The sequence below is a fragment of the Salvelinus namaycush genome, chromosome 28, assembly GCF_016432855.1.
Source record: "Salvelinus namaycush isolate Seneca chromosome 28, SaNama_1.0, whole genome shotgun sequence".
Classification (NCBI taxonomy): Eukaryota; Metazoa; Chordata; class Actinopteri; order Salmoniformes; family Salmonidae; genus Salvelinus; species Salvelinus namaycush.
The window spans coordinates 26,318,445-26,342,317 of NC_052334.1; the positions used below are offsets into that span (position 1 = coordinate 26,318,445).

A 23,873-nucleotide genomic window follows, 5' to 3' on the forward strand; every position below is an offset into this window, starting at 1 on the left:
TCTGCTCCACAGGGCAGGATACATACACTTTCTCTGGTACAGTGTAAACCACTTTTCTCATACATAAAGATGTTTTTTTATTTTATTTTTTACAGAAATATATAAATCTAAATGGCTAAACTGTAATGCTGGATTTTTTTTCTTTTTTTTGTCAAACAAAAATATTGGCTGCACTATATGCATTATTAGAAAGTAACAAAAACATTAATACATAGTACTAGATCTGTACAAAATATCCTAAACCTCGTCAACAAAGCCTTTACTCACATTCAGAGATGCATTAATTGGAATGTTCTTACATGGGATCTGAAGTCAATTGTGAATGTGAATGTGATTGAATGTAAACATAAACAATTTGCTATGGGACATAATGTGTGCTGAACTACTCTCTTGACTAGTGGGAGAAGGCTAGTGGAACCTATACAAACATATTACATATTTAATCATATACAGTACCATTCAAACGTTTGGACACACCTACTCATTTAAAGGTTTTTCTTAATTTTTTACTATTTTCTACATTGTAGAATAATAGTGGAGACATCAACACTATGAAATAACACATATGGCATTATGCAGTAACCAAAAAAGTGTTAAACAAATCAAAATATATTTCATATTTTTGATTCTTCAAAGTAGCCACACTTTGCCTTGATGACAGGTTTGCACACTCTTGGCATTCTCTCAACCATCTTAAACCTGGAATGCTTTTCCAACCGTCTTGAAGGAGTTCCCATATATGCTGAGCACTTGTTGGCTGCTTTTCCTTCACTCTGCGGTCCAACTCATCCCAAACCATCTCAATTGGGTTGAGGTCGGGTGATTGTGGAGGCCAGGTCATCTGATGCAGCACTCCATCACTCTCCTTCTTGGTCAAATCGCCCTTACACAGCCTGGAGGTGTGTTGGGTATTTGTCCTGTTGAAAAACAAATGATAGTCCCACTAAGTGCAAACCAGATGGGATGGCGTATTGCTGCAGAATGCTGTGGTAGCCATGCTGGTTAAGTGTGCTTTGAATTCTAAATAAATCACTGACAGTTTCACCAGCAAAGCACCCCCACACCATCACACCTCCTTCATGCTTCACGGTGGGAACTAAATCAAATCAAATCACATTTTATTGGTCGCATACACATATTTAGCAGATGTTATTGCGGGTGTAGCGAAATGCTTGTGTTCCGAGCTCCAACAGTGCCATAGTATCTAACAATTCACAACAATACACACAAATCTAAAAGTAAAATAATGGAATTAAGAAATCTATAAGTATTAGATTGAGCAATGTCGGAGTGGCATTGACTAAAATACAGTAATGTATTTCTACTGTATTTTTTTTTAGAACTACACATGCGGAGATCTTCCGTTCACCTACTCTGCATCTCACAAAGACTCGGCGGTTGGAACCAAAAATCTCAACTTTGGACTCATCGGACCAAAGGACAGATTTCCACCGGTCTAATGTCCATTGCTTGTATTTCTTGGCCCAAGCAAGTCTCTTCTTATTATTGGTGTCCTTTTTAGTAGCAATTTGACCATGAAGGCCTGATTCACGCAGTGTCCTCTGAACAGTTGATGTTGAGATGTGTCCACCCCTACCTTGTAACAACACAACTGACGGGCTCAAAATGCATTAAGGAAAAAAAATCCACAATTTAACTTTTAACAAGGCACACCTGTTAATTGAAATGCATTCCAGGTGACTACCTCATGAAGCAGGTTGAGAGAATGCCAAGAGTGTGCAAAGCTGTCATCAAGGCAAAGGGTGGGAACTTTGAAGAATCTCAAATATAAAATATATTTTGATTTTATTAACACTTTTTTGGTTACTACATGATTCCATATGTGTTATTTCATAGTTTTGATGTCTTCACTATTATTCTACAATGTAGAAAATAGTAAAAAATAAAGAAAAACCCTGGAATGAGTAGGTGTCCAAACTTTTGACTCGTACTGTACATTTATAGCCTCTCCAAGCCCATATTCAATTCTCTCTCTCTCCCTCTATTTGTACTGGCAGCAGGTCAAAGCAACATTGTGATAGCATATGAATCTGGTCTGGACCTTGTTTGATCGTAGTTATTGCTCTTGAGACAACCTTGCCAACAGAGGAGCCTGTTTGTCTCGAGGATGAGGACTGTAGGATTGCACTGTTATAAGAAACACAGAAGACCAGTGGAAGGGGTGGTTGGTCCTTTTAAAGGCCTTGCTGACAACAGAAGCATCCCAAATACTAGTAAAAAGTGGTTTGAAAGTAACTTTCCCTGTATAGCAATGTGATTATTATGTTATAATATGAATATAACATGTGGCATGCTTACGACAATCAGCTTCCTCCAGGCTTAGTTACCAAACTTAAACAACTATTCACACTGTTTCCCCTCATCGTTAGTAAAGTATATTGGTCTGACAAATAAGACAATATAAATCCTATGCCCTCTTACTTTACAGAGCCTTGTCATGTACATGAAATAAATAATCAACCAAAAAGACAAATGGAGAAAAACAATGCAGAAAAAATGTATGTATGCATACCAAACTGCCTGGGATCACTGAATACAAGGTCACTCCTCAGAAAATCCCTTTAAGCAAAATATAAATGTTAAGAAATAGGATAATCCCATGGAATACATTCACTGGATAGCTCCTGGTCCCCTGTGGAAATGTGAATGAGTATGTGTGTGGTAGAGAGAGAGAAATTAGGAAAGAGTCAATAAGAGTATGTGTGTATGTGTGTTGGTGTGTGTGTGTTTAGGGGACAAGCGTGGACGTTTCAGTGTTTTTTGATGGAGGTTTATAGTGCCAGGCCCTGTGAGAGGGCGGGGGGGTGAGGGTAAGGGCGTGGGGTGGTGGAGGGAGGAGAGAAGAAGCTCCAACAGTCACACCCTCATTTCCCTGCCACTCTCTCTCTAAAGCCAGCCACTGGGACCTCTGGGATGCATTCATGGGGCTTGGCAGAGGCCTGGAAGCCAGGCAGGCAGGTGCACTTGTACGACCCCTCAGTGTTGGTACAGGCCCCATTCTGACACAGCGCCACGCTGTCACTGATATCCTCACACTCGTTTATGTCTGCAGGAAAAGGAGACACACAGAGTTAACTGAGGAGAACAATTTCACAACAAATGCAGCTGTTCATGCCACACGTCCTGTGTCAGAAGTCCCACATAGTGGCCTAGTCAGTATGGGTCGTAGGATGGCTCCACAGTCAGGTGCAGTAGATGTCTGGCGACAGTGGTGGCTAGAGGGATGCCTAACGCTCAGTACTTATAAAAACTGCTTTCATCGCTCTCTCTCTCTCTCTCTCTCTCTCAATACTATCTGGAAGGCAGCAGCCAAATGTCCTTTCATGGTTTGCCTTCAAGTGGTTTCTATTTTCTATTATAAACTGGGTGTTTCGAGCCCTGAATGCTGACTGGCTCACAGCTGTGGTATACCAGACCGTATACCACGGGTATGATGAGACATTTATTTTTACTGCTTTAATTACATTGGTAACCAGTTTATAATAGCAATAAGGCACCTTGGGGGTTTGTGGTATATGGCCAATATACCACAGCTAAGGGCTGTGTCCAGGCACTCTGCGTTGCGTCGTGCTTAAGAACAGCCCTTAGCAGTGGCATATTGGCCATATACCACACCCCCTTGGGCCTTATTGCTTAAATCTGACATGGGAGGTTTGATTGTAATTTCTCTGCAGCCAAACTCTGCGTGATATTGCATGGCGAGTTACCTCACTAAAGAGAACCCCAAGACCTGTCTCCAAAAGGCACAAACCTAGGGAAGGCTTCTTCATTCTGAAGTAGGGTTTGATCTTAGCCCCACACCATATATCATTTTTAAATGTGGGAAAATGGAACAGATCAAAAGGTTATCTAAATTGACTAATTTGTTTCTAGGAATTCCAAAATGAAATTATATATCTGGTAGGAACACAGAGAGGAGAATCTGACTCTGACTGCAGGTGGACATTATGAGACACTGGGAGAGGAACCTACCGATGCAGGCCATTTTGGTGAGGTCAAGCTCGTATCCATCAAAGCAGTCACAGGTGTAACCTTCCCTCACGCGCACACACCGGCCATTCTCACAGCCGTTCAGGATGCCACACTCCTCTGCTCGCAGGCCCTCGAAGCCATCAAAGCGGTCTTATTGGAAACAGAATATGAATGAAGAAGGAGTCCCTACAGAGGTAGCATTTCACCATGCATTAGCAATAATATTAATTGATTTGTATTTTTTGAATGATTCTTATGAGGTTACCATTGTATGAGTCTACAGGGTGAGGCTGGAACTCTCTTGGCCGGTGGACAGGGACACGTAGTGGCGGCTCTATGTCTCCCTCTCGGGAGCCATAGTCGTTGGTGTTGTCTGTGAACAGGGAGATGCCCTGGGTGTCCTCTGGGTTGTAGTAGGTACCCCCAGGCCCAGTGATGGGCCCTCCTCCATAGTTGTCCCAGTAGGGGGGGACATAGGGCCCCTCAGGACCATCAACCCCAGGACCATACTCATAGCCTGGCCTCTCTCGTAGACTGTCAGACCCCCCTCTCCTTGGCAGGTTACACACTGCTGCGTAGTCATCTGATCGAACACAAACAAACACACAGGTCAGTATTTTAGTGAAATATGTATCACAGGTCATCATGTCACTTCTACATTTCAACTGAATAATAACAGCATGAATGTCAACTAGCTGTGTCCCTTACCAGAGTCCCTCCTGGGGCAGAAGGCACACTGTTCGCTCCAGGCCACTCCATAGAGACAGCAGCACTCTGTGTAGGTGGTCCTCCTGCCGATGAGGGGCTGGGCACACATACGCTCATCTACCAGGCCCTGCCAGCAGATGTTCAGGTGGATGTCCTCCTCAGGCTCATGAGTCTCTGTGGTTCAGGGAAGGGAGAAGAGAGGGAAGGAAGGAGAAGGGAAGAGAGTGATTCACAAAAGAGGAAAGGAGGGAGTTTTTACTAATTCTATGTTGTTAATGTTGGACAGCTGAATCAATAATCTGGCTGGTAATTGTTTCATCTGGATAAACTCTGAGATGTAGGAGTGTGTGAGTCTCACCCTCGGTGGTGTTGACGCTGACGCAGCGACGGCGGGTGCTGTCCAGAACCAGAGGGGGACTGCAGAAACAGTCGAAAGAGCCGGCAGTGTTCACACACACCCCATCCACACACGCCTTCTCTGTCAGGCACTCGTCATAATCTGGAACACACACACACACATACACGCATACGTCAACGACTGAGTCCCATAGCTGAGACTTGGAGCAGGTTTGGTGGAACAGAGAAAAGCAGAGACAGCGGGCGGCCCTTACCCACACACTCCAGCCGGATGTTGTCGTAGTAGAAGCCTGTACGGCAGAAGCAGGAGTACGAGGAGAAGTTGTTAGAGCAACGGCCATTCTTACAGATATCTGGCCCAAACATCTTACACTCGTCCACATCTGGTGAGACAGAAAGCGAGAGAGAGAGAGAGTGAAAGAAAGAAAGAAAGAAAGAAAGAAAGAAAGAAAGAAAGAAAGAAAGAAAGAAAGAAAGAAGGGTGACATCGGTTGATAAATTCACATACTACCATTCATCCAAATCACCTTGTCTTTAATATATCACCTCTAGAATCAGCCTAAACTTTGTGTAGGCCTACTGTGTCTGTAGAATCTCACTAAAAACCCCTCCATGTGCTGTAGCTAGCTAGACCGCTCAAATCCTGACCCCTACTGTAAAATGAGCATAGCACCTTGCTTGAGACAGCCTTCTCTATTAGGTCAAGCTGGTTAGTGCACAACACTTGTGCTTAATTAGCTAGGTATGCAGGTATCCCGTCACGGGGTAAAGAGCTAGCTTTAAAGAGAACCATAAATTTGGTTGGAAATTACGCAGGACTTTTTTAACGGCTGCCATGGGTGTAAATAAAAGGGGAGCTGAAACAGCAATTTTCTTTGTGTTGGTACAAAGTTATGGGAGAAGGAAAAACTGTGAAACCTCAGGTATACCGACTCTTAACAGTAGCCAGTGGGTTGAGGAGACAACATGGAAGTAAAATACCTTTGAAACTCTGCTGTTCCAGGCTGTGGGAGAAAACAGCTTGGGGCAGAAGACCACTTCCATGTGGACACAACTGGTCATACTCCTCTGGAGAAACAAATAAGAATGAACGGACAAACATACTTTCTCCTTACTGTAATAATGTATTATACATCGTGAAGCAAAAAGGAGTGAGTATATGTGAACAGTTGTATCTGAATATCTGTCTCCTAAAGGTTGATCATTTGATCCCTCTTGGGAATCTCACTCAGTCTCAAATCATACTGTAGTAGGCTTACCTCTCCCTGGGACTGGGCAGGGGTGGATCTCACAGTCGTCCCCCCAGCCGGCCCCCACTGTGCAGCAGCACTCCTGCTTGGTGGTGTTGCGAGACAGCACATTGTCACAGAAGTTAGCATCGTTCAGGTTGTAGTAACACTCCTTCCTCTGTTCCTCAGTGGGCAAGGCTGGCTTAGGAGGAGCATCTTCACCTGTAGAACATGTAGGGAAATCACACCTCTCATGAGGAGAAATAGATGCAGAGGGGAATAATTGGAGGGGATTTGCAGAATAAATTGTGACACTAGTTGACCGCTACTTTCAGGATTGAATTACTACAAAAAAGACTATAGCCATTACCACTACGAATAATATTTATTGCCATCATGATATCAGTAAGAATCAGTCAGTCTATTGGCCCCATGTCTAACAGCATAGTGAGTGCCACTGTGTTTCCCTGGGTCAGGAGCTCCACAACATACAGTAGGGCAGGCAGTAGGCCTGAGTACCTTCAGCTGACACTGCTGAGGCTGCTCTTTTATCCACAGACATGGTCTCAGGCATTCACAGTTAAGCAGCGGGCTTAGCCAAATGGAAACACTGGCATGTGAGTCAACACACCATTCATTCTCACATGATTTATTACCACACGTCAAAAGCAAACAGCGGAATGGGGTCAAAGTATACAAGGCATACTTGGGGTTTAATACCGAACGAGAACAAAAACATCCCCGTCGAGAGCATGCTGCTTATTAATGTAAATATGGCTCGCTTGTGTGTACATGCCCATGTCAAGCTAAAGACAAGCCAATGCCACAGACTCAAGGTAAGTTTGACCTTGTATTTCAGTAATCTGTTTACAGTGAACACTGTTAGTGTTTCTGAGAGAGATCTTTCCATGGCAGTTTTGCCAATAGCTATACCTTATCCTTGTTTGTCTTTGGGGGGAATTTGACTTGGGGAGATTTGACTGGGGAGATTTGACTGGGGGAGATTTGGCCATGAGGGAGAGCTTGGAGTTGTGCTCTGAGCACAGCAAATCAATTCTGTAAGGGATGGCTGGAATAGTTTTCCTGCAATTCGTTTTTCGCAGACTTGAACTGCAATGCATTTATCCTTGTAGGGATAAAACATAACTCTCCATTCATCCAATAGCATGGAGTCAAACTCAGCAGAAAGGTTGTTCAATAGAAACATCTACTACAGGGAACATGCAACCACTCGTGCCCTGCTAGTTCCCCAGATGTCATGATAATATGAGATGCCTCATTAAGACAGTGAAAACTCAATCCCGCATAGACAGAATGAACCCTTAAGTCCCATAAGTCCCTGTGTGTGGTGTGTTACCCTGCGGGCGGCACTGGCTGGTGATGGGATCAAATTCCTCATTGTCGCTGGGGCAGATGCACAGGAAGCTGCCGTCCACGTTCTCACACAGGGCCTCTCCACACAGCGCCGTGCTCATCTCACACTCGTTCACGTCTGCACGGGACAGGACGGGGATGGGGGGGGAAATTTACACACACCGATGCACAGCACGTACACATGCACACTGACAGGCACGAGTGTGCTTACACACACACACACACACACACACACACACACACACACACACACACACACACACACATTGGTATACAGTCACTGTCCATGCTAACCAGTGAAGTGTATCATGTAACAGTTACTTACCCACACAGCTATGGGCCCCGGCATCACCAGGGGGGTTGCTGTAGCCCTGGTCACACTGACAACGGTAGGAGCCGTCTGTGTTCTCACAGAAGCCATGGTCCCCACAGATGGTCTCATTCACACACTCATCAATATCTAAACAAGAGACCACCCAAAGGTGAGCATAACATAATGCATTCCAATGTTTCTCTGCTACGCATGTATAACTGTACCATTTCACGACTGGCTTGCTAATGACCATGTTTTGCAATACTATAAGAAATACTACTACTGCTACGACATACAAAAACAATAGCAATCACCATCATCATAACATGTCAAACAGAGCAAATTAATACAGGAAGAGAATGGGATAGTTTACAGCTTCGTGGGGACCCAGATCATTTGATGGAATCCATTCTGCTGACCCCGATGGCTATCAATGAACCCAGTGAAAGGTCTGTAAGGCCTGCCTCTCAGCATGTCTACTTGCCTCTGCTCTAAGGTTTCCTCTGCTCTAAGGGTTCCTCTGCTCTAAGGGTTCCTCTGCTCTAAGGGTTCCTCTGCTCTAAGGGTTCCTCTGCTCTAAGGGTTCCTCTGCTCTAAGGGTTCCTCTGCTCTTAGGGTTCCTCTGCTCTAAGGGTTCCTCTGCTCTAAGGGTTCCTCTGTTCTAAGGGTTCCTATGTTCTAAGGGTTCCTCTGCTCTAAAGGTTCCTCTACTCTAAGGGTTCCTCTGCTCTAAAGGTTCCTCTACTCTAAGGGTTCCTCTGCTCTAAAGGTTCCTCTGCCCTAAAGGTTCCTCTACTCTAAAGGTTCCTCTGCTCTAAGGGTTCCTCTGCTCTAAGGGGTCCTCTGCTCTAAAGGTTCCTCTGCTCTAAAGGTTCCTCTGCTCTAAAGGTTCCTCTACTCTAAGGGTTCCTCTGCTCTAAGGGTTTATCTGACACACAAACACAAACACAAACACACCCACACACACACACACACACACGTTCCATACAGATCACAATTGCTGCTACCAGATTCTTATTTACTATTGTTAATACTGTACAATTTAAACACTTGCCCCCCAATCCCCCCTTCCCTGATACATGTGTACATATTGGACTATAACTTGTGCCTTCCTGTATTTTACTTATGCTAAAATGCCTATTCTATTCTACTGAGTAATTTACTTCATGTTCGTATTCTTATCTTTTATTATTAATTTAGTTGTTTCAGTGTTGAGAAGGAATTTGCAAGTAAGCATTTTGTTAGACAGTGTATACCATGTGTATCAGTGGAGGCTGCTGAGGGGAGGACGGCTCTGAAATAATGTCTGGAATTGAGCTGTGGAACGGCATCCAACACATTGAAACCATTTGTTTGATGTATTTGATACCATTCGACCTATTCCGCTCCAGCCATTACCATAAGCCCGTCCTCCCCAATTAAGGTGCCACCAACCTCCTGTGAAGTGTATCCTGTACATACAGTACGATTAATTAAACTTTAAACTTGCTGGGGTCTATGGAGTGAGAAGTTCTTGTCACCCACTTACTGGTCCAGTGAGGTCTGAGATTATGTAACAACATGGGACTGACTGGCTTACAGATCCACATAAGGCACTTGAGAGAGATTTTGTCCAAATGGCTAGGATAGGATTTCCATTTGGCTTGAATGAATGTACAATTCGGTTCAACAACTCTGACTGGTCCACATTGTTTCCTATTTTAATCGGTTAACCTATTTTGACTTATTTTACATCTTACTTTTGTAATTCCAAAAATGTGTCGCATGCATCAAATCTAAGCAGGAGGGCTGATCTGGACTCATTCAGAAGATGTTTTGGTTTAAAAGGAGGGAGAGGCCGATACCTGGCACCCATGTGTAGCCGCTCGCATGCACAGCCATAAATCATAAAGCATGTTTAATGAGGTCCGGTTAAAGCCTTGTTATGTGTACATTTGGATGCGTGAGGAGAGGGAAAGCACAGACCTTAGAGATGGTTAACACTGAACCATATAACACTAGTGCTGATTCCCAACCACCCTCTGTTTAAAGGTACATATTTTTTTAGCAATTTCTTACATACATAATTTAGTATTCATTGGAGTATGGTGCATGATGCAGAGGTCAACGACAGACAATGTTAGAGAGACCAGACTGATTATTGTCACGTTCCTGACCTTATTTTCCTTTGTTTAACTTTGTTTAGTTGGTCAGGACGTGAGCTGGGTGGGTAGTCTATGTTATGTGTTTCTATGTTGGGTTCAATGTGTTGCCTGATATGGTTCTCAATTAGGGGCAGGTGTTTGACGTTTCCTCTGATTGAGAACCATATTAAGGTAGGTTGTTCACACTGTTTGTTTGTGGGTGATTGTTGCTGTGTCTGTGTTTGTTACACCACACGGTACTGTCTCGTCTCGTTCGTTCGTTCTTTCCTGTTCGTGCGTTCATTGTTTTTTATGTTCACAAGTTCAGGTCTGTTTAACGTCGTTTGTTGTTTTGTAGTTTATTCAAGTGTTCTTCGTGTTTCGTCTTCATTTAATAAATCATTATGTCTACATACCTCGCTGCGTGTTGGTCCGATCCATGCTCCTCCTCGTCTGAGGAGGAGAACGAATATGACAGCCGTTACAGAATCACCCACCAACAAAGGATCAAGCAGCGGGGAAAAGGACAGCGACAGCAGCAGCAGAAATCCCAGGACTCCTGGACATGGGAGGAGATTTTGAACGGAGAAGGACCCTGGGCACAAGCTGGGGAGTATCGCCGCCCCAAAGCTCAGCTGGAGGAAGCGAAAGCTGAGCGGCGGCGATATGAGGAGGCAGCACGGCAGCGCGACAGGTACGAGAGGCAACCCCAGAATTTTTTTGGGGGGGGGCTAGAGAGGAGTGTGGCTAACCCAGGTAGCAGACCTGAGCGCACTCCTCGTGCTTATTATAAGCAACGCGTTACTGGTCAGGCACCGTGTTATGCGGTTAAGCGCACGGTGTCGCCAGTGCGTGCCCATAGCCCGGTGCGCTATAGGGCAGCCCCACGAAAGTGTCATGTGAGTGTGGGCATCCAGCCGGGGCGTATTGTGCCTGCTCAGCGCGTCTGGTCTCCGGTACGCAGTTTCGGTCCAGGGTATCCTGCGCCGGCTCTGCGTGCTGTGTCTCCGGGGCGCTGGGAGGGTGCAGTGCGTCCTATGCCTACGCTCCGCTCGTACTGGGCAAATGTGGGAGTGGAGCCTAAGGGAGAGGTGCGCGTAGTAGGCACTAGATCTCCAGTGCTCATCCACAGCCCGGTTCAACCTGTGCCTGCACTCTGGAGGGTACGGGCTGGAGTAGTATTCCAGCCTGGGGGAGTGGTGCCAAGGCTGCGCACCAGAGCTCCAGTGCTCCCCCACAGCCCGGTCCTTCAGGTGCCTCTTCTTAACATCAAGCCTCCTGTAGGTCTCTCCAGCCTGGTGGGTCCTGTGGCAGCCCCACGCACCAGGCTGTCTCTCCGTCTCCTCCCTACAGGTGTGCCCATCTGCCCAGAGCCGCCTGCACTGCCAGTCTGCCCAGAGCTGCCCGTCTGTCCCGAGCCGTCAGAGCCGCCCGTCTGTCCCGAGCCGTCAGAGCCGCCCGTCTGTCCCGAGCCGTCAGAGCCGCCCGTCTGTCCCGAGCCGTCAGAGCCGCCCGTCTGTCCCGAGCCGTCAGAGCCGCCCGTCTGTCCCGAGCCGTCAGAGCCGCCCGTCTGTCCCGAGCCGTCAGAGCCGCCCGTCTGTCCCGAGCCGTCAGAGCCGCCCGTCAGACAGGAGCAGCCAGAGCCGCCCGCCAGACAGGAGCAGCCAGAGCCGCCCGCCAGACAGGAGCAGCCAGAGCCGTCCGCCAGACAGGAGCAGCCAGAGCCGTCCGCCAGACAGGAGCAGCCAGAGCCGTCCGCCAGACAGGAGCAGCCAGAGCCGTCCGCCAGACAGGAGCAGCCAGAGCCGCCAGTCCGGTGCTGCCCCTCAGTCCGGTGCTGCCCCTCAGTCCGGTGCTGCCCCTCAGTCCGGTGCTGCCCCTCAGTCCGGTGCTGCCCCTTAGTCCGGTGCTGCCCCTTAGTCCGGTGGGTTAATTTGGAGGGTGGCCATTTGGAGGAGGCTACGGAGACGGGGATTGACTATGGTGGGGTGGGGACCACGTCCGGAGCCGGAGCCGCCACCGTGGACAGATGCCCACCCAGACCCTCCCCTTGAGGTTCAGTTTTGCGGCCGGAGTCCGCATCTTGGGGGGGGGTACTGTCACGTTCCTGACCTTATTTTCCTTTGTTTAACTTTGTTTAGTTGGTCAGGACGTGAGCTGGGTGGGTAGTCTATGTTATGTGTTTCTATGTTGGGTTCAATGTGTTGCCTGATATGGTTCTCAATTAGGGGCAGGTGTTTGACGTTTCCTCTGATTGAGAACCATATTAAGGTAGGTTGTTCACACTGTTTGTTTGTGGGTGATTGTTGCTGTGTCTGTTTGTTACACCACACGGTACTGTCTCGTCTCGTTCGTGCGTTCATTGTTTTTTATGTTCACAAGTTCAGGTCTGTTTAACGTCGTTTGTTGTTTTGTAGTTTATTCAAGTGTTCTTCGTGTCTCGTCTGAGGAGGAGAACGAATATGACAGCCGTTACAATTATAATTGTTTAAAAAAACATATGGTTTGATCACACTTCAGTCATCTACGGTTGTTCCCTGGTCAGTCACATAAACCGCTGGTCAACTTTAACCTGCTTGTGCACTGACCACGTTCCAAGTCACCAGGTTCTGTGACACACAAACAACCATTATTATGTTCCTACATCGCTTATGTTATCGCATGCTTCCTCTCGAGATCACAGAAAGGTAAAATGCACACAAAAGCCACATTCAGCAGCGTTCTCTTTTTTTTGGGAAGGGCACCTTTGTTGCGGAATTTGAGGGAAGTTTGCCAAGTTCTCCTTTGTTAGACTCCATGCTGTGTGTTCTTTTCTAATTAGAATCAAAATGGCTGAATCAGCGAAAGCTAATCTTTTACAGGACATTTGCAGTCGTGGGGAAATGGAGGAGTATTTGGTGCTGTATTATTTTCTCTATATGTCACAAAGTTATGGGCATGACATAATGACAGGATCAGTAGACAGTAAAGTATAAATCAACTTCGTGGCATCTAATAGCCCTGTATGTCTTATTAAACATGCTAACACATCAATTGGAATCAAATGGAAATACAGTTGTGCCAAGGATTCATAACGTTAGTCGATTTGTTAAGGAAAAAAGAACTGACATTCACATATTGTCTAGCAGCAATTTATTCTGTCTCCTAGCTCTTGTAAATGCTGCATCATTCGAGGAAGGAGAAGAGGCAGCCAGAATGACTGGATTAAGCAACCCATTCAACAGGGATGGAGAGGGCTTGGCTTGGGCCCTTGCCGTACAGTTACATTACAGACAAGTGCATTCTGGGAGACCTGACTGTCCAGCCATCCCGAAGATGGTCCAAAATAGTGCTTCTAGTGATGTCAGCCAAATGGCTCTGACACGATGAAGACATAAGTTGACGTGGGGACATAAGAGCCACCAAAATACAAACGTTGTGTTTACAAACTTAGTAGAAGGGGCCGTTATCAAAAACATGTAGTTGTTTCCCCATTAAAATGTTAACTTATTTAAATGTTTTAAGTAGCTGTAGTCCCTCTGCACCGTGTGGATTTTGAGGACTTGCTACAGACTAATAGTAATGGGAGGTGTATACTGTAACACTGAAGAACATTTCTGCATGTGTGAAAAGCTGAAGTGGGGTTTTGGATTGTCAGTGTGAGTAAAGCAGACAGCTGGGAGGTCTCTCAGCTACATGAAATAATCTGTGTCTGCCCCGCGATTTTCATCCATCTGAAACATGGAAACAATGTTCCTGTTTCCACATGTGTAGCGGCATATATGACGCTATCAAACCATCATCCCAGAAAGGAAGGGGACATTACTTTAATGGTCTTTCCATGGCTTTCCATGGATGTCCTGAAGCACTGGGACTGACAGCCTTACTAAACTCTTCAATTAAGACTGTATGTCTGTCCAGCCAGACCGTGAGCATGTTAATCACATGCTAAATGGCCTATGAGAAATGCATAATGCATGCTCTAACTCCAATAATACAGGCACTGTCAGTAACATACAGCAACATGAACACTGACACAGTCCAGCAGGAAGCTGAAACCCCTCTCCTATACTTTCCAAGTCATGATCACCGTAGTAACAACAGGAAGCATGTGAGACTGAATCGCTCGAGGGGGTGGATTTGACGTGGGGTGAGAAGTTAACTTTAGATGGGAGTTTCTGAGCTGATGGGCCATCTGACCCAGGAGCCCCTTCCTGAGTGTAAATCAGCCTGGCCCGGTAATGGTTCAGGCCAGATCAGGTGAGCAGGTTAAGTGGAGGTCTCGGTGCCATGTTGTAATGTGGAGCACATGGTGGGCCTGTGTGGCTAGCTGACTGTTGGCACACCCTCCACACTTCTCCCCTATGTTCCTTGGTTCCCTGGGCAACCCATGGCCTGATTGGACCCATATGCAGGCCAGGGTTATTTGACGCATAGGATTAGCTAGGGATGAGGAGGGATATTTATTTTACAGGGAGCGTTTTTCTCTGTTTCATCTGTTGTTTAATTCTCTGACCCCAGCCGACCCCGGCCACCTCCAAGATTAAACCGTGTTTTATAACCTGTGTGTACTATGCCCATTCCCCAACATAACCCTACATCTGGACAACAGTGTGCTAAATGTCTTTTGAAACCCATTACATTTCCATACATTAGTGTAGGAGCTTGAAGAGAGTGTGACCACCAACGATTTCCAGCCCTGTATGCCTTAATAAAGACAAGCCGTAGCCACACAAAATGTATAGCCACAACGCCGAACTGCAGCTGGATCAAAATGAGATACATGTTTCTTTTCCAACACAAACACATTGACAAGCACACACTGTTTTTCTCATACAGCACCCACAGTTTGTCTCTATAGGCTGTCGTAGCAGGGATGAGTGAACAACTGAAATGGACGGAGGTAGAGCGCAGTTGCAGCTTAAGACTGTTTCCCCCTTTTGTATTATGACCACAAAATGAGTTTGGCGAGCAGAGCCAAAGACAACCGCCACCCCATCGGAGTAAAAATAAAACAACGCCCCTCGAAGAAATGGCAAATTACAGTGTCTGGCCTCATATTTGATGATTTTTACAAGCAGACATAAACGCCTCAGAGTAATTGAGCTCCCTCCCCAGACACTTTATTGGGGTGACGGCAGCATCTCTCATAACCTCCCATAATGCCCTGGAACAAGTGGCCATTGTGCTGAGATGCTGAGCTGTGGAGGGGAGAGAGAGAGGCAAGAGGGCTTGGTCCTCAGATCCCACAGCCCAGGCTGAGGGTGCGGGGGCCGGAGGGGAGAAGTTCTGAGTCAACATCTGTGCTGCTTTGTGTGTATATGTCCCAGGAAGATGCTGGGGAGCCTGGAAGAGAGGAGGAGCGGCTAGCACCAGAAAATAAGTGAGGAGAAAGCTGGTCAGAGATGGCCATGGCTGGCTGCACCACTGGACAGGACTGGACCAGAGAGGCTGGAGCTGTTTCGATGCTCTGGGGTATTTTGACTTGGACTTGGGCTGTTGCCTTTGAACAGGTTCATCCTAAAGAGTGTGTGGGTCATGGCCCACAATGTGTGACCTCTATGGTCAAACTGTTGTGAAAAAAAACCTTGTTGGTGGTTAGATAAGTGAGAGGAGACAGTTACACAACAACATGGCTATTGTGGGCGCCTAATGCAATAACCAGCAGCACCTATTTACATCACACAACTTATTCAGACTATATTGAACTGAGCCTATGCAAGCAGGAGACAGGCCAAGTTGATGGTAAATGGTAAAACAGGGGAGGCTGTAAGCAGCTGTTTTGGATCTGGCCAGCTCTCACAACAGGCCCCTCCACACTGGGATCCAGCCACACAACATCATGGTCTTTAGAAGAGAGAGGGACACACCAAGCCAGGCTCTGTCATCGGCCAGGGTGCTGACGCTCAGCTAGGCTCTGCTCTCCACTGTGAGTCAAATAAAGAGGCATGGCGATGAGAATATAACAGGCTGCTCGACGTTCACCGCATCTCAACACCCTCTCTCTCTCTTTCAGGCCACCCCATCTGGGGCTCTTTCCACTAGATCATGCTAACACAACTCTCTCCCCTTCAGTCCTAGCCCTGCCTGTTTGGAAGCCATTTTGATATGAGCAAATACTTGGCCTGTATGTTTGTTCAATGTCAGATATGCCTCTTATAAAACCAACTTAATCATGTAAGCGGTAAGCGAGAAGTTTACGGTAAGCGAGAAGTTACGGTAAGCGAGAAGTTTACCGGCAAAGGCGAACAACAGCGCCAGCCATGGCCTATTCAACCTGCTTGGAGAACGGGTGTGCACCAGCATTAATCAAACACTCTTCTGTATATAGTAAAATGATGTTCATCTCTCATGGACACACATACACAAACTGATGGTCTGTTCTTGCCAGTAAACACATAGGCGCTCTTGTTTTCAATTGTCATGGAGACGGTGCTGTTCTGTTGTTTTTGGACAGATGTTATAAACTGTCAAAATAAAAAACTTGCACACTCCATGCATAATCTCCCAGCAATTTAATGGGTTTTTACCAACGTTTCGGCATCACTGTGTCTTCCTCAGGGTAATGTCATGAATACTTGAACCAGGTTATGTAGACACACAGTGCAATTAGTGTAACCAATGACAGTAGTGAGGGGTGTGTCATAATGATTAAGTTAATTGAAATTAATTAGTGAAACTGTTAAAAAAAAATTGTATATGGCATATTAAATATACAGTCGTGGCCAAAAGTTTTGAGAATGACACAAATATACATTTTTCACAAAGTCTGCTGCCTCAGTTTGTATGATGGCAATTTGCATATACTCCAGAATGTTATGAAGAGTGATCAGATGAACTATGAAGTCCCTCTTTGCCATGCAAATGAACTGAATCCCCCCAAAAACATTTCCACTGCATTTCAGCCCTGCAACAAAAGGACCAGCTGACATCACGTCAGTGATTCTCTCGTTAACACAGGTGTGAGTGTTGACGAGGACAAGGCTGGAGATCACTCTGTCATGCTGATTGAGTTCGAATAACTGACTGGAAGCTTCAAAAGGAGGGTGGTGCTTGGAATCATTGTTCTTCCTCTGTCAACCATTGTTACCTTCAAGGAAACACGTGCCGTCATCATTGCTTTGCACAAAAAAGGCTTCACAGGCAAGGATATTGCTGCCAGTAAGATTGCACGTAAATCAACCATTTATCGGATCATCAAGAACTTCAAGAAGAGCGGTTCAAATGTTGTGAAGAAGGCTTCAGGGCACCCAAGAAAGTCCAGCAAGCGCCAGGACCATCTCCTAAAGTTGATTCAGCTGCAGGATCGGGGCACCACCAGTAGAGAGAGCGTGCTCAGGAATGGCAGCAGGCAGGTGTGAGTGCATCTGCACGCACAGTGAGGCAAAGACTTTTGGAGGATGGCCTGGTGTCAAGATTGTTTGGGGCATCCGGAAAAAAGCTTGTTCCCGGAGAAGACAAGGTGAGTGCTACCATCAGTCCTGTGTCATGCCAACAGTAAAGCATCCTGAGACCATTCATGTGTGGGGTTGCTTCTCAGCCAAGGGAGTGGGATCACTCGCAATTTTGCCTAAGAACACAGCCATGAATAAAGAATGGTACCAACACATCCTCCGAGAGCAACTTCTCCCAACCATCCAGGAACAGTTTGGTGATGAGCAATGCCTTTCCAGCATGATGGAGCACCTTGCCATAAGGCAAAAGTGATAACTAAGTGGCTCGGGGAACAAAACATCGATATTTTGGGTCCATGGCCAGGAAACTCCCCAGACCTTAATCCCATTGAGAACTTGTGGTCAGTCCTCAAGAGGCGGGTGGACAAACAAAAACCCACAAATTCTGACAAACTCCAAGCATTGATTATGCAAGAATGGGCTGCCATCAGTCAGGATGTGGCCCAGAAGTTAATTGACAGCATGCCAGGGCGGATTGCAGAGGTCTTGAAAAAGAAGGGTCAACACTGCAAATATTGACTCTTTGCATCAACTTCATGTAATTGTCAATAAAAGCCCTTGACACTTGTGAAATGCTTGTAATTATACTTCAGTATTCCATAGTAACATCTGGCAAAAATATCTAAAGACACTGAAGCAGCAAACCTTGTGGAAATTAATATTTGTGTCATTCTCAAAACTTTTGGCCACGACTGTATTATGCTATTGTTATCATATAGAAACATAATGGAATATTGTACATCATATTAGCATCAACGTACATTATTGTTTCATTCAATTTCACATAATAATTTCGTATTTCATTTTTGTTACATGTAATCTTTTGGTTCAACCTTACAGATGTTAGACACAGATTTGTCGGTCGTCTACACCCATCCCAGTTCTGTTATACTCTCCACCCGGCACAGCCAGAAGAGGACTGGCCACCCCTCATAGCCTGGTTCCTCTCTAGGTTTCTTCCTAGGTTTTGTCCTTTCTAGGGAGTTTTTCCTAGCCACCGTGCTTCCACACCTGCATTGCTTGCTGTTTGGGGTTTTAGGCTGGGTTTCTGTACAGTACTTTGAGATATCAGCTGATGTAAGAAGGGCTATATAAATACATTTGATTTGATCCCAGACCAGGTGACCACCAGAACGGGTGTCTCGGGTTGCAGAGACCTGAGGAGGTCGAAGGCCAGGGCGGGCGGCTGGCCGGGAGGGGTAGGGTGCACCGTACGTCCCATCAGACGACAGCCTTGCCCCACTTAGAGAGGGGAACAGCTGGGATCAGGTTACACCCCTGGCCCCTGCCAATAGTGCTCCATTAGCCCCATTGTCTGGAGGATGAGACCTGGCCCTGTTATCAGACGGGCCTCAAACACTGCCTCGGATGACACCGCTGCTCCCTTTCTAAATGGCCCAATTTCAGGGCCCATTTCCCCTTTCTATGCACCCCTGGCCAGGAAGGCCCAGTGCACTTGATAGCGTTTGATTCACACGAGCCTCTTTGTGTATGCGTGCCAGAGTGATATCAGTATCTCTGTATGGTGGGGGTGAGCTGGGGGGCTATCGAGACAATGCAGAGTACTTCTTTCAGACCACTGCCCTGTCCTCTCCCACCCCAAGGTAAATGAGCAGTGAGGCTGATACTCGGGTGCCTTCAGCTATCCATTAAGTAAGTACATTACCTGTTGACTAAGCACAGCGCCTGTGTGTCCACTCTGACTTACCACAGTCTGGGTTGTCCTGTCCGTACAGGCCAGGCTGGCAGCCCATGAAGCATCGGTATGAGCCAATGGTGTTCTCACAGCGCCAGGTGCCACACACTGAGCTACCAAACTCCTTACACTCATTCTGATCTGTGGAGAGAGACAGAAGATGTTCTAATGTCATACACATATCAATCCTATCCTCCACCTCTCACAGCAGCATGGATCTCCAGCATGAGTAGGCCCGGCCAGGAGCCCTGAGATAAACATGTGCTTATGTCATACATGCATGCACACGCACACATGCACTGACACACAGCAACCCTACTCCTCATAGGCAGCACAATAGCTCCCCCAGCATGAGTAGGCCTGGCCAGGAGACCTGTGGTGCTGCTCAGCAGCAGCATGGCCAAGAGCAATATTTTACAGCAACTGAAAAACGTGTGAAGGAGCAAAGGGAGACGTTCCAGAGGGAGAATCACCTCCATCCCACAATGGGTTAATTCACCCCCCAAAGGGGAGATGGGAAGGAGAGCTCCAGTCACTGGGAGCTCCCTTACGCAAGGCTACAGCCAGAGGAAAGCCTCTGAGCCAGGATTGGACTCTCTCGCTGAGGGAACGTCACCACTGAAACCAAACTGATTACAGCTACATAATCAATCATAGGCAACGTGTCACACCGGGATGCGAACTCTGGTCTAAATGGACCAGAACATTCTATTAATTCTGCTGAAATGTTGTGAGAATGTAGTGTTTCAGTTGGGGCAGAAGCAGTGGCTTGTTGTGGGAAGAGTGAGGGAGGTATGAGGTTGGTAGAGGGTTCTTACCCTCACAGTCGGCTGTGTCTGCAGAGTACTTGAAGCCAGTCTCACAAAGGCAGATGTAGGAGCCATCCATGTTTAGACACTGACCATGGGAGCACACGCCATCCTTGCTGCACTCATCAACATCTGGAGGAGAAAGGAGGATGAGAGGGGGGAGAGAGAGAGTGAAAGAGAGAGACGAGGGAAGAGTGCGACCGAGAGAAAAAGAGACAAATGGAGAGGAAAGTGTGAAAGGAAATGATTGTTAAGTTTTCTATGTTGATTACAGTCTTGAAGTATTATCTCCTTTGGTACAATATGAATCAGTCCACCCACTGAGAATCTCATTCTCTTTTAGCATGAAGAAAAATAATGTGTGCAGTCAAGGGTTTGTCTGAGAGTAAGATACACTGCCCATTTGGAACACTTTACTGTACTGGCAAACAGGAAATATGAAAAAAAAACTATGTACCTTCCCAGCAAACCAGAATTTGTTCTAGGCAAGTTCCCAGAACTTTAGATAGGTTCTGGCAAATTTTCTCATAACACAAAAACTGTCCAGTCGTGCTGATGATTATACAACGAGGGTTGGTGATTGTACAACGAGGGTTGATGATTATACAACGAGGGTTGATGATTATACAACAAGGGTTGATGATTAGGGTTGATGATTATACAACGAGGGTTGATGATTATACAACGAGGGTTGATGATTATACAACGAGGGTTGATGATTAGGGTTGATGATTATACAACGAGGGTTGATGATTATACAACGAGGGTTGATGATTATACAACGAGGGTTGATGATTAGGGTTGATGATTATACAACGAGGGTTGATGATTATACAACGAGGGTTGATGATTATACAACGAGGGTTGATGATTAGGGTTGATGATTATACAACGAGGTTTTGATGATTATACAATGAGGGTTGATGATTATACAACGAGGGTTGATGATTAGGGTTGATGATTATACAACGAGGGTTGATGATTATACAACGAGGGTTGATGATTAGGGTTGATGATTATACAACGAGGGTTGATGATTAGGGTTGATGATTATACAATGAGGGTTGATGATTATACAACGAGGGTTGATGATTATACAACGAGGGTTGATGATTAGGGTTGATGATTATACAACGAGGGTTGATGATTATACAACGAGGGTTTATGATTATACAACAAGGGTTGATGATTAGGGTTGATGATTATACAACGAGGGTTGGTGATTATACAACGAGGGTTGATGATTAGGGTTGATGATTATACAACGAGGGTTGATGATTATACAACGAGGGTTGATGATTATACAACAAGGGTTGGTGATTATACAACGAGGGTTGGTGATTATACAACGAGGGTTGATGATCTTGCTGTAGATCTGAAGATTGTAGGTTCAATCCCACATATTCTTTAACCATGTTCTTTTGAAGGAAAAAAATACGGTGATATTGAGGCTCAGATATAATCTACTAGAAGAGAGGATGTCTTTATTTCATTTAGATATAGAAATCCAGGCAGAATTTAGATTAACTGTAGAAAATAAAACATTCTGAAAAAATTTACTGTTTAACTTTTTTTTTAACACACCCGATATAATTCCTAATTTGAGAAGCTTGATATGGTCCCAGCTATGTTATTTTTCATGAACTAAAAAACAAAAGTGATCCTAGATCAGCCCTCATAGTCTTGGATACCTTGTAATTATGGCCCAGAAGTATGCATCATATAAAGAGTATGAGTGAAGTGATGTTGAATAACCCAGTTAACAGTATATCCCTGGGTTAGTTATGTCTAAGAAGGCTAATGATTGACCATACTGCCATGGTTATATACTGAAAAAATAAGATTTGGTTATCAAAAATATTCTTTGAATGTTTTTCGGATGTTATAATCCTAATGTTAGATCAAATCCTTACTAAAACTTAATGGGAATCTTAGATAATGTTCTGGGGATGTTCCCGGTTTGCTGGGTTAGCTATTGGTCTGGGAACATTCACTCCGACTAGTAAAACATTTATAATGATGGCTTTATGCTTGATTAAATGTAGATTGGTGGATAATTGCCACATTACAACATAACTTACAAGGTATTTGGACTGAATAATAAGTGGGGGCAAGGCAGAAAAGCAACAAAAATAGAACACGACTGAAAAGCCCCTCTTCTTCTGCCAAGGGCTGATAATGAGACAAATCTCTCAAGGTAGATAGTAAACACATGTATGGAGGTACAGGGAACAAAACAGTCTGAGAAGTGCCTAGGTAAACACCCAAATGTATGTTCCAGTTTAATAACTATATGATTCAATAACAAACATTTATAGCAATGATTTATCTCAAACAGAGCTGCATGGCAGGTTATGCTATATTGACAAGTGATTCGTTCATCTTTGTGATTTATATTCATCCTATGTCCACTGTTGAGTCCCAGACAGTGAAAGTGCCCATAGCCCTATAAGCAACCATCTATCCAGCCAGTCCACCTGTGTTCCAACCAGAGGACCAAACACTCTGGGCTCACCTGACCCCCTCCTTCCCATGTACCCCCTCTCCTCTCCCTGCAGGGCCCATGGCAGAGAGGCCTGGCTTTCATTGTGTCAGCGCTGCACACACAACAGCAGACGGCATGAAAATATACCCAGCATCTGATTTATAGGATAATTAAAGGGCAATATTTGCTGTGGCAGTTGGCCAGGGGAGTGTGCAGGTTGGGTCTGCCTTGCTCACTGGTGTGGTGCTGTAGTACATGGCCACAGCACAGGGGACATCAGGGAGAGCCCAGCCATCAGCACTGGGTACTGGGGAGGGGCTGCCTAGCCTGCTGGGTACGTATGGGGCGGTAGGTAGCCTAGTGGTTACGAGCGTGGGGCCAGTAACCGAAAGGTCGTTGGTTCGAATCCCCAAGCTGACTAGGTGAAAAATCTGTTGATGTGCCCTTGGATAAGAGTGTCTGCTAAATGACTAAAATGTAAATGAATGGCTGGAAGAGGTCTCATAACCCCCTCCAGGATCCTCTACCCTCTACTCACATCACTCTAGAGCTGATAACATGCTCAGTGTACTGCCCAATGTTTTTTCATCCAGGCTATGCTAACTCTAGGTACCAGAATCAATAATACGCAGGTCAGACATTTAGCCTGAGTTATGTTCCCTTCATATTGATTCTCCCAGAGGGTTCCATTCCTCTGTATTTTGACAGCTAATGCTCCAGAAGGTTTCAGTGAAAGGCTAGCTAGCTCTCTTGCCAACAATTAGGAGCAGCATTTTCCCCCCTCTGTTGTGACCAGGGCAATGGGTGCGGCTGGAATGACATCAAACCTGGTCCAGTGGAGCTGAGAGGGGGGGAGCAGTGAGACGGTTGATGTCTGGCCATGGCCTGTTAGAAACAATGGCTGGGTTTGATGACTGCTGCCTAACTGGTCTGGGGAACAAGTGGACACCCAGGCACCCCAGAGCAGGAGCAGGGGGGGGGGGGGGGGGGGGTCAGGGGGGAGTACAAGCTGCCCTCTGCATGCACTGTCTGCCCTCACCCAGACAGGAGAGGGGCTTGTGGCTTGTCCTAATTGTGGTAATACATTCAAACCAGTTGGTAGTTAGTTATAAACAGTATATATTGTTCTCTCTCACCTTGGCAGCCAATTCCATCTGTGGTGCCTGTGGTGTATCCATCAGGGCAGATGCAGAGGTAGGAACCCTCTGTGTTTAGACAGTCCCCATCTCCACAGATCCCCCCAGACTGACACTCATCCACATCTGTAATACATACACACACACAGAGGCAAACATGACAACATGACAGGCTAATCGGATAGTTAATCAAGGACAGTTCATCAATACACACACA

The 23,873-nt window shown here is 45.9% G+C and overlaps 1 protein-coding gene across 1 annotated transcript in view; it reads right to left on the reverse strand.

Moving 5' to 3' along the window:
* Positions 1–1,898: 1,898 nt before the first annotated feature.
* The window catches only part of LOC120023298 (latent-transforming growth factor beta-binding protein 2-like), a 76,511-nt gene continuing 54,536 nt past the window's right edge, over positions 1,899–23,873 (reverse strand). Inside the window, exons 21-32 of the mRNA XM_038967328.1 lie at positions 23,657–23,782; positions 20,045–20,167; positions 7,987–8,121; positions 7,645–7,779; positions 6,318–6,509; positions 6,040–6,126; positions 5,313–5,441; positions 5,060–5,200; positions 4,702–4,875; positions 4,259–4,576; positions 3,994–4,143; positions 1,899–3,067 (exon numbers count right to left, since the gene is read on the reverse strand). Of these exons, the coding sequence (XP_038823256.1) occupies positions 2,886–3,067; positions 3,994–4,143; positions 4,259–4,576; positions 4,702–4,875; positions 5,060–5,200; positions 5,313–5,441; positions 6,040–6,126; positions 6,318–6,509; positions 7,645–7,779; positions 7,987–8,121; positions 20,045–20,167; positions 23,657–23,782 (1,892 nt within the window). The 3' untranslated portion in view covers positions 1,899–2,885. The remainder of the gene's footprint in view (positions 3,068–3,993; positions 4,144–4,258; positions 4,577–4,701; positions 4,876–5,059; positions 5,201–5,312; positions 5,442–6,039; positions 6,127–6,317; positions 6,510–7,644; positions 7,780–7,986; positions 8,122–20,044; positions 20,168–23,656; positions 23,783–23,873) is intronic.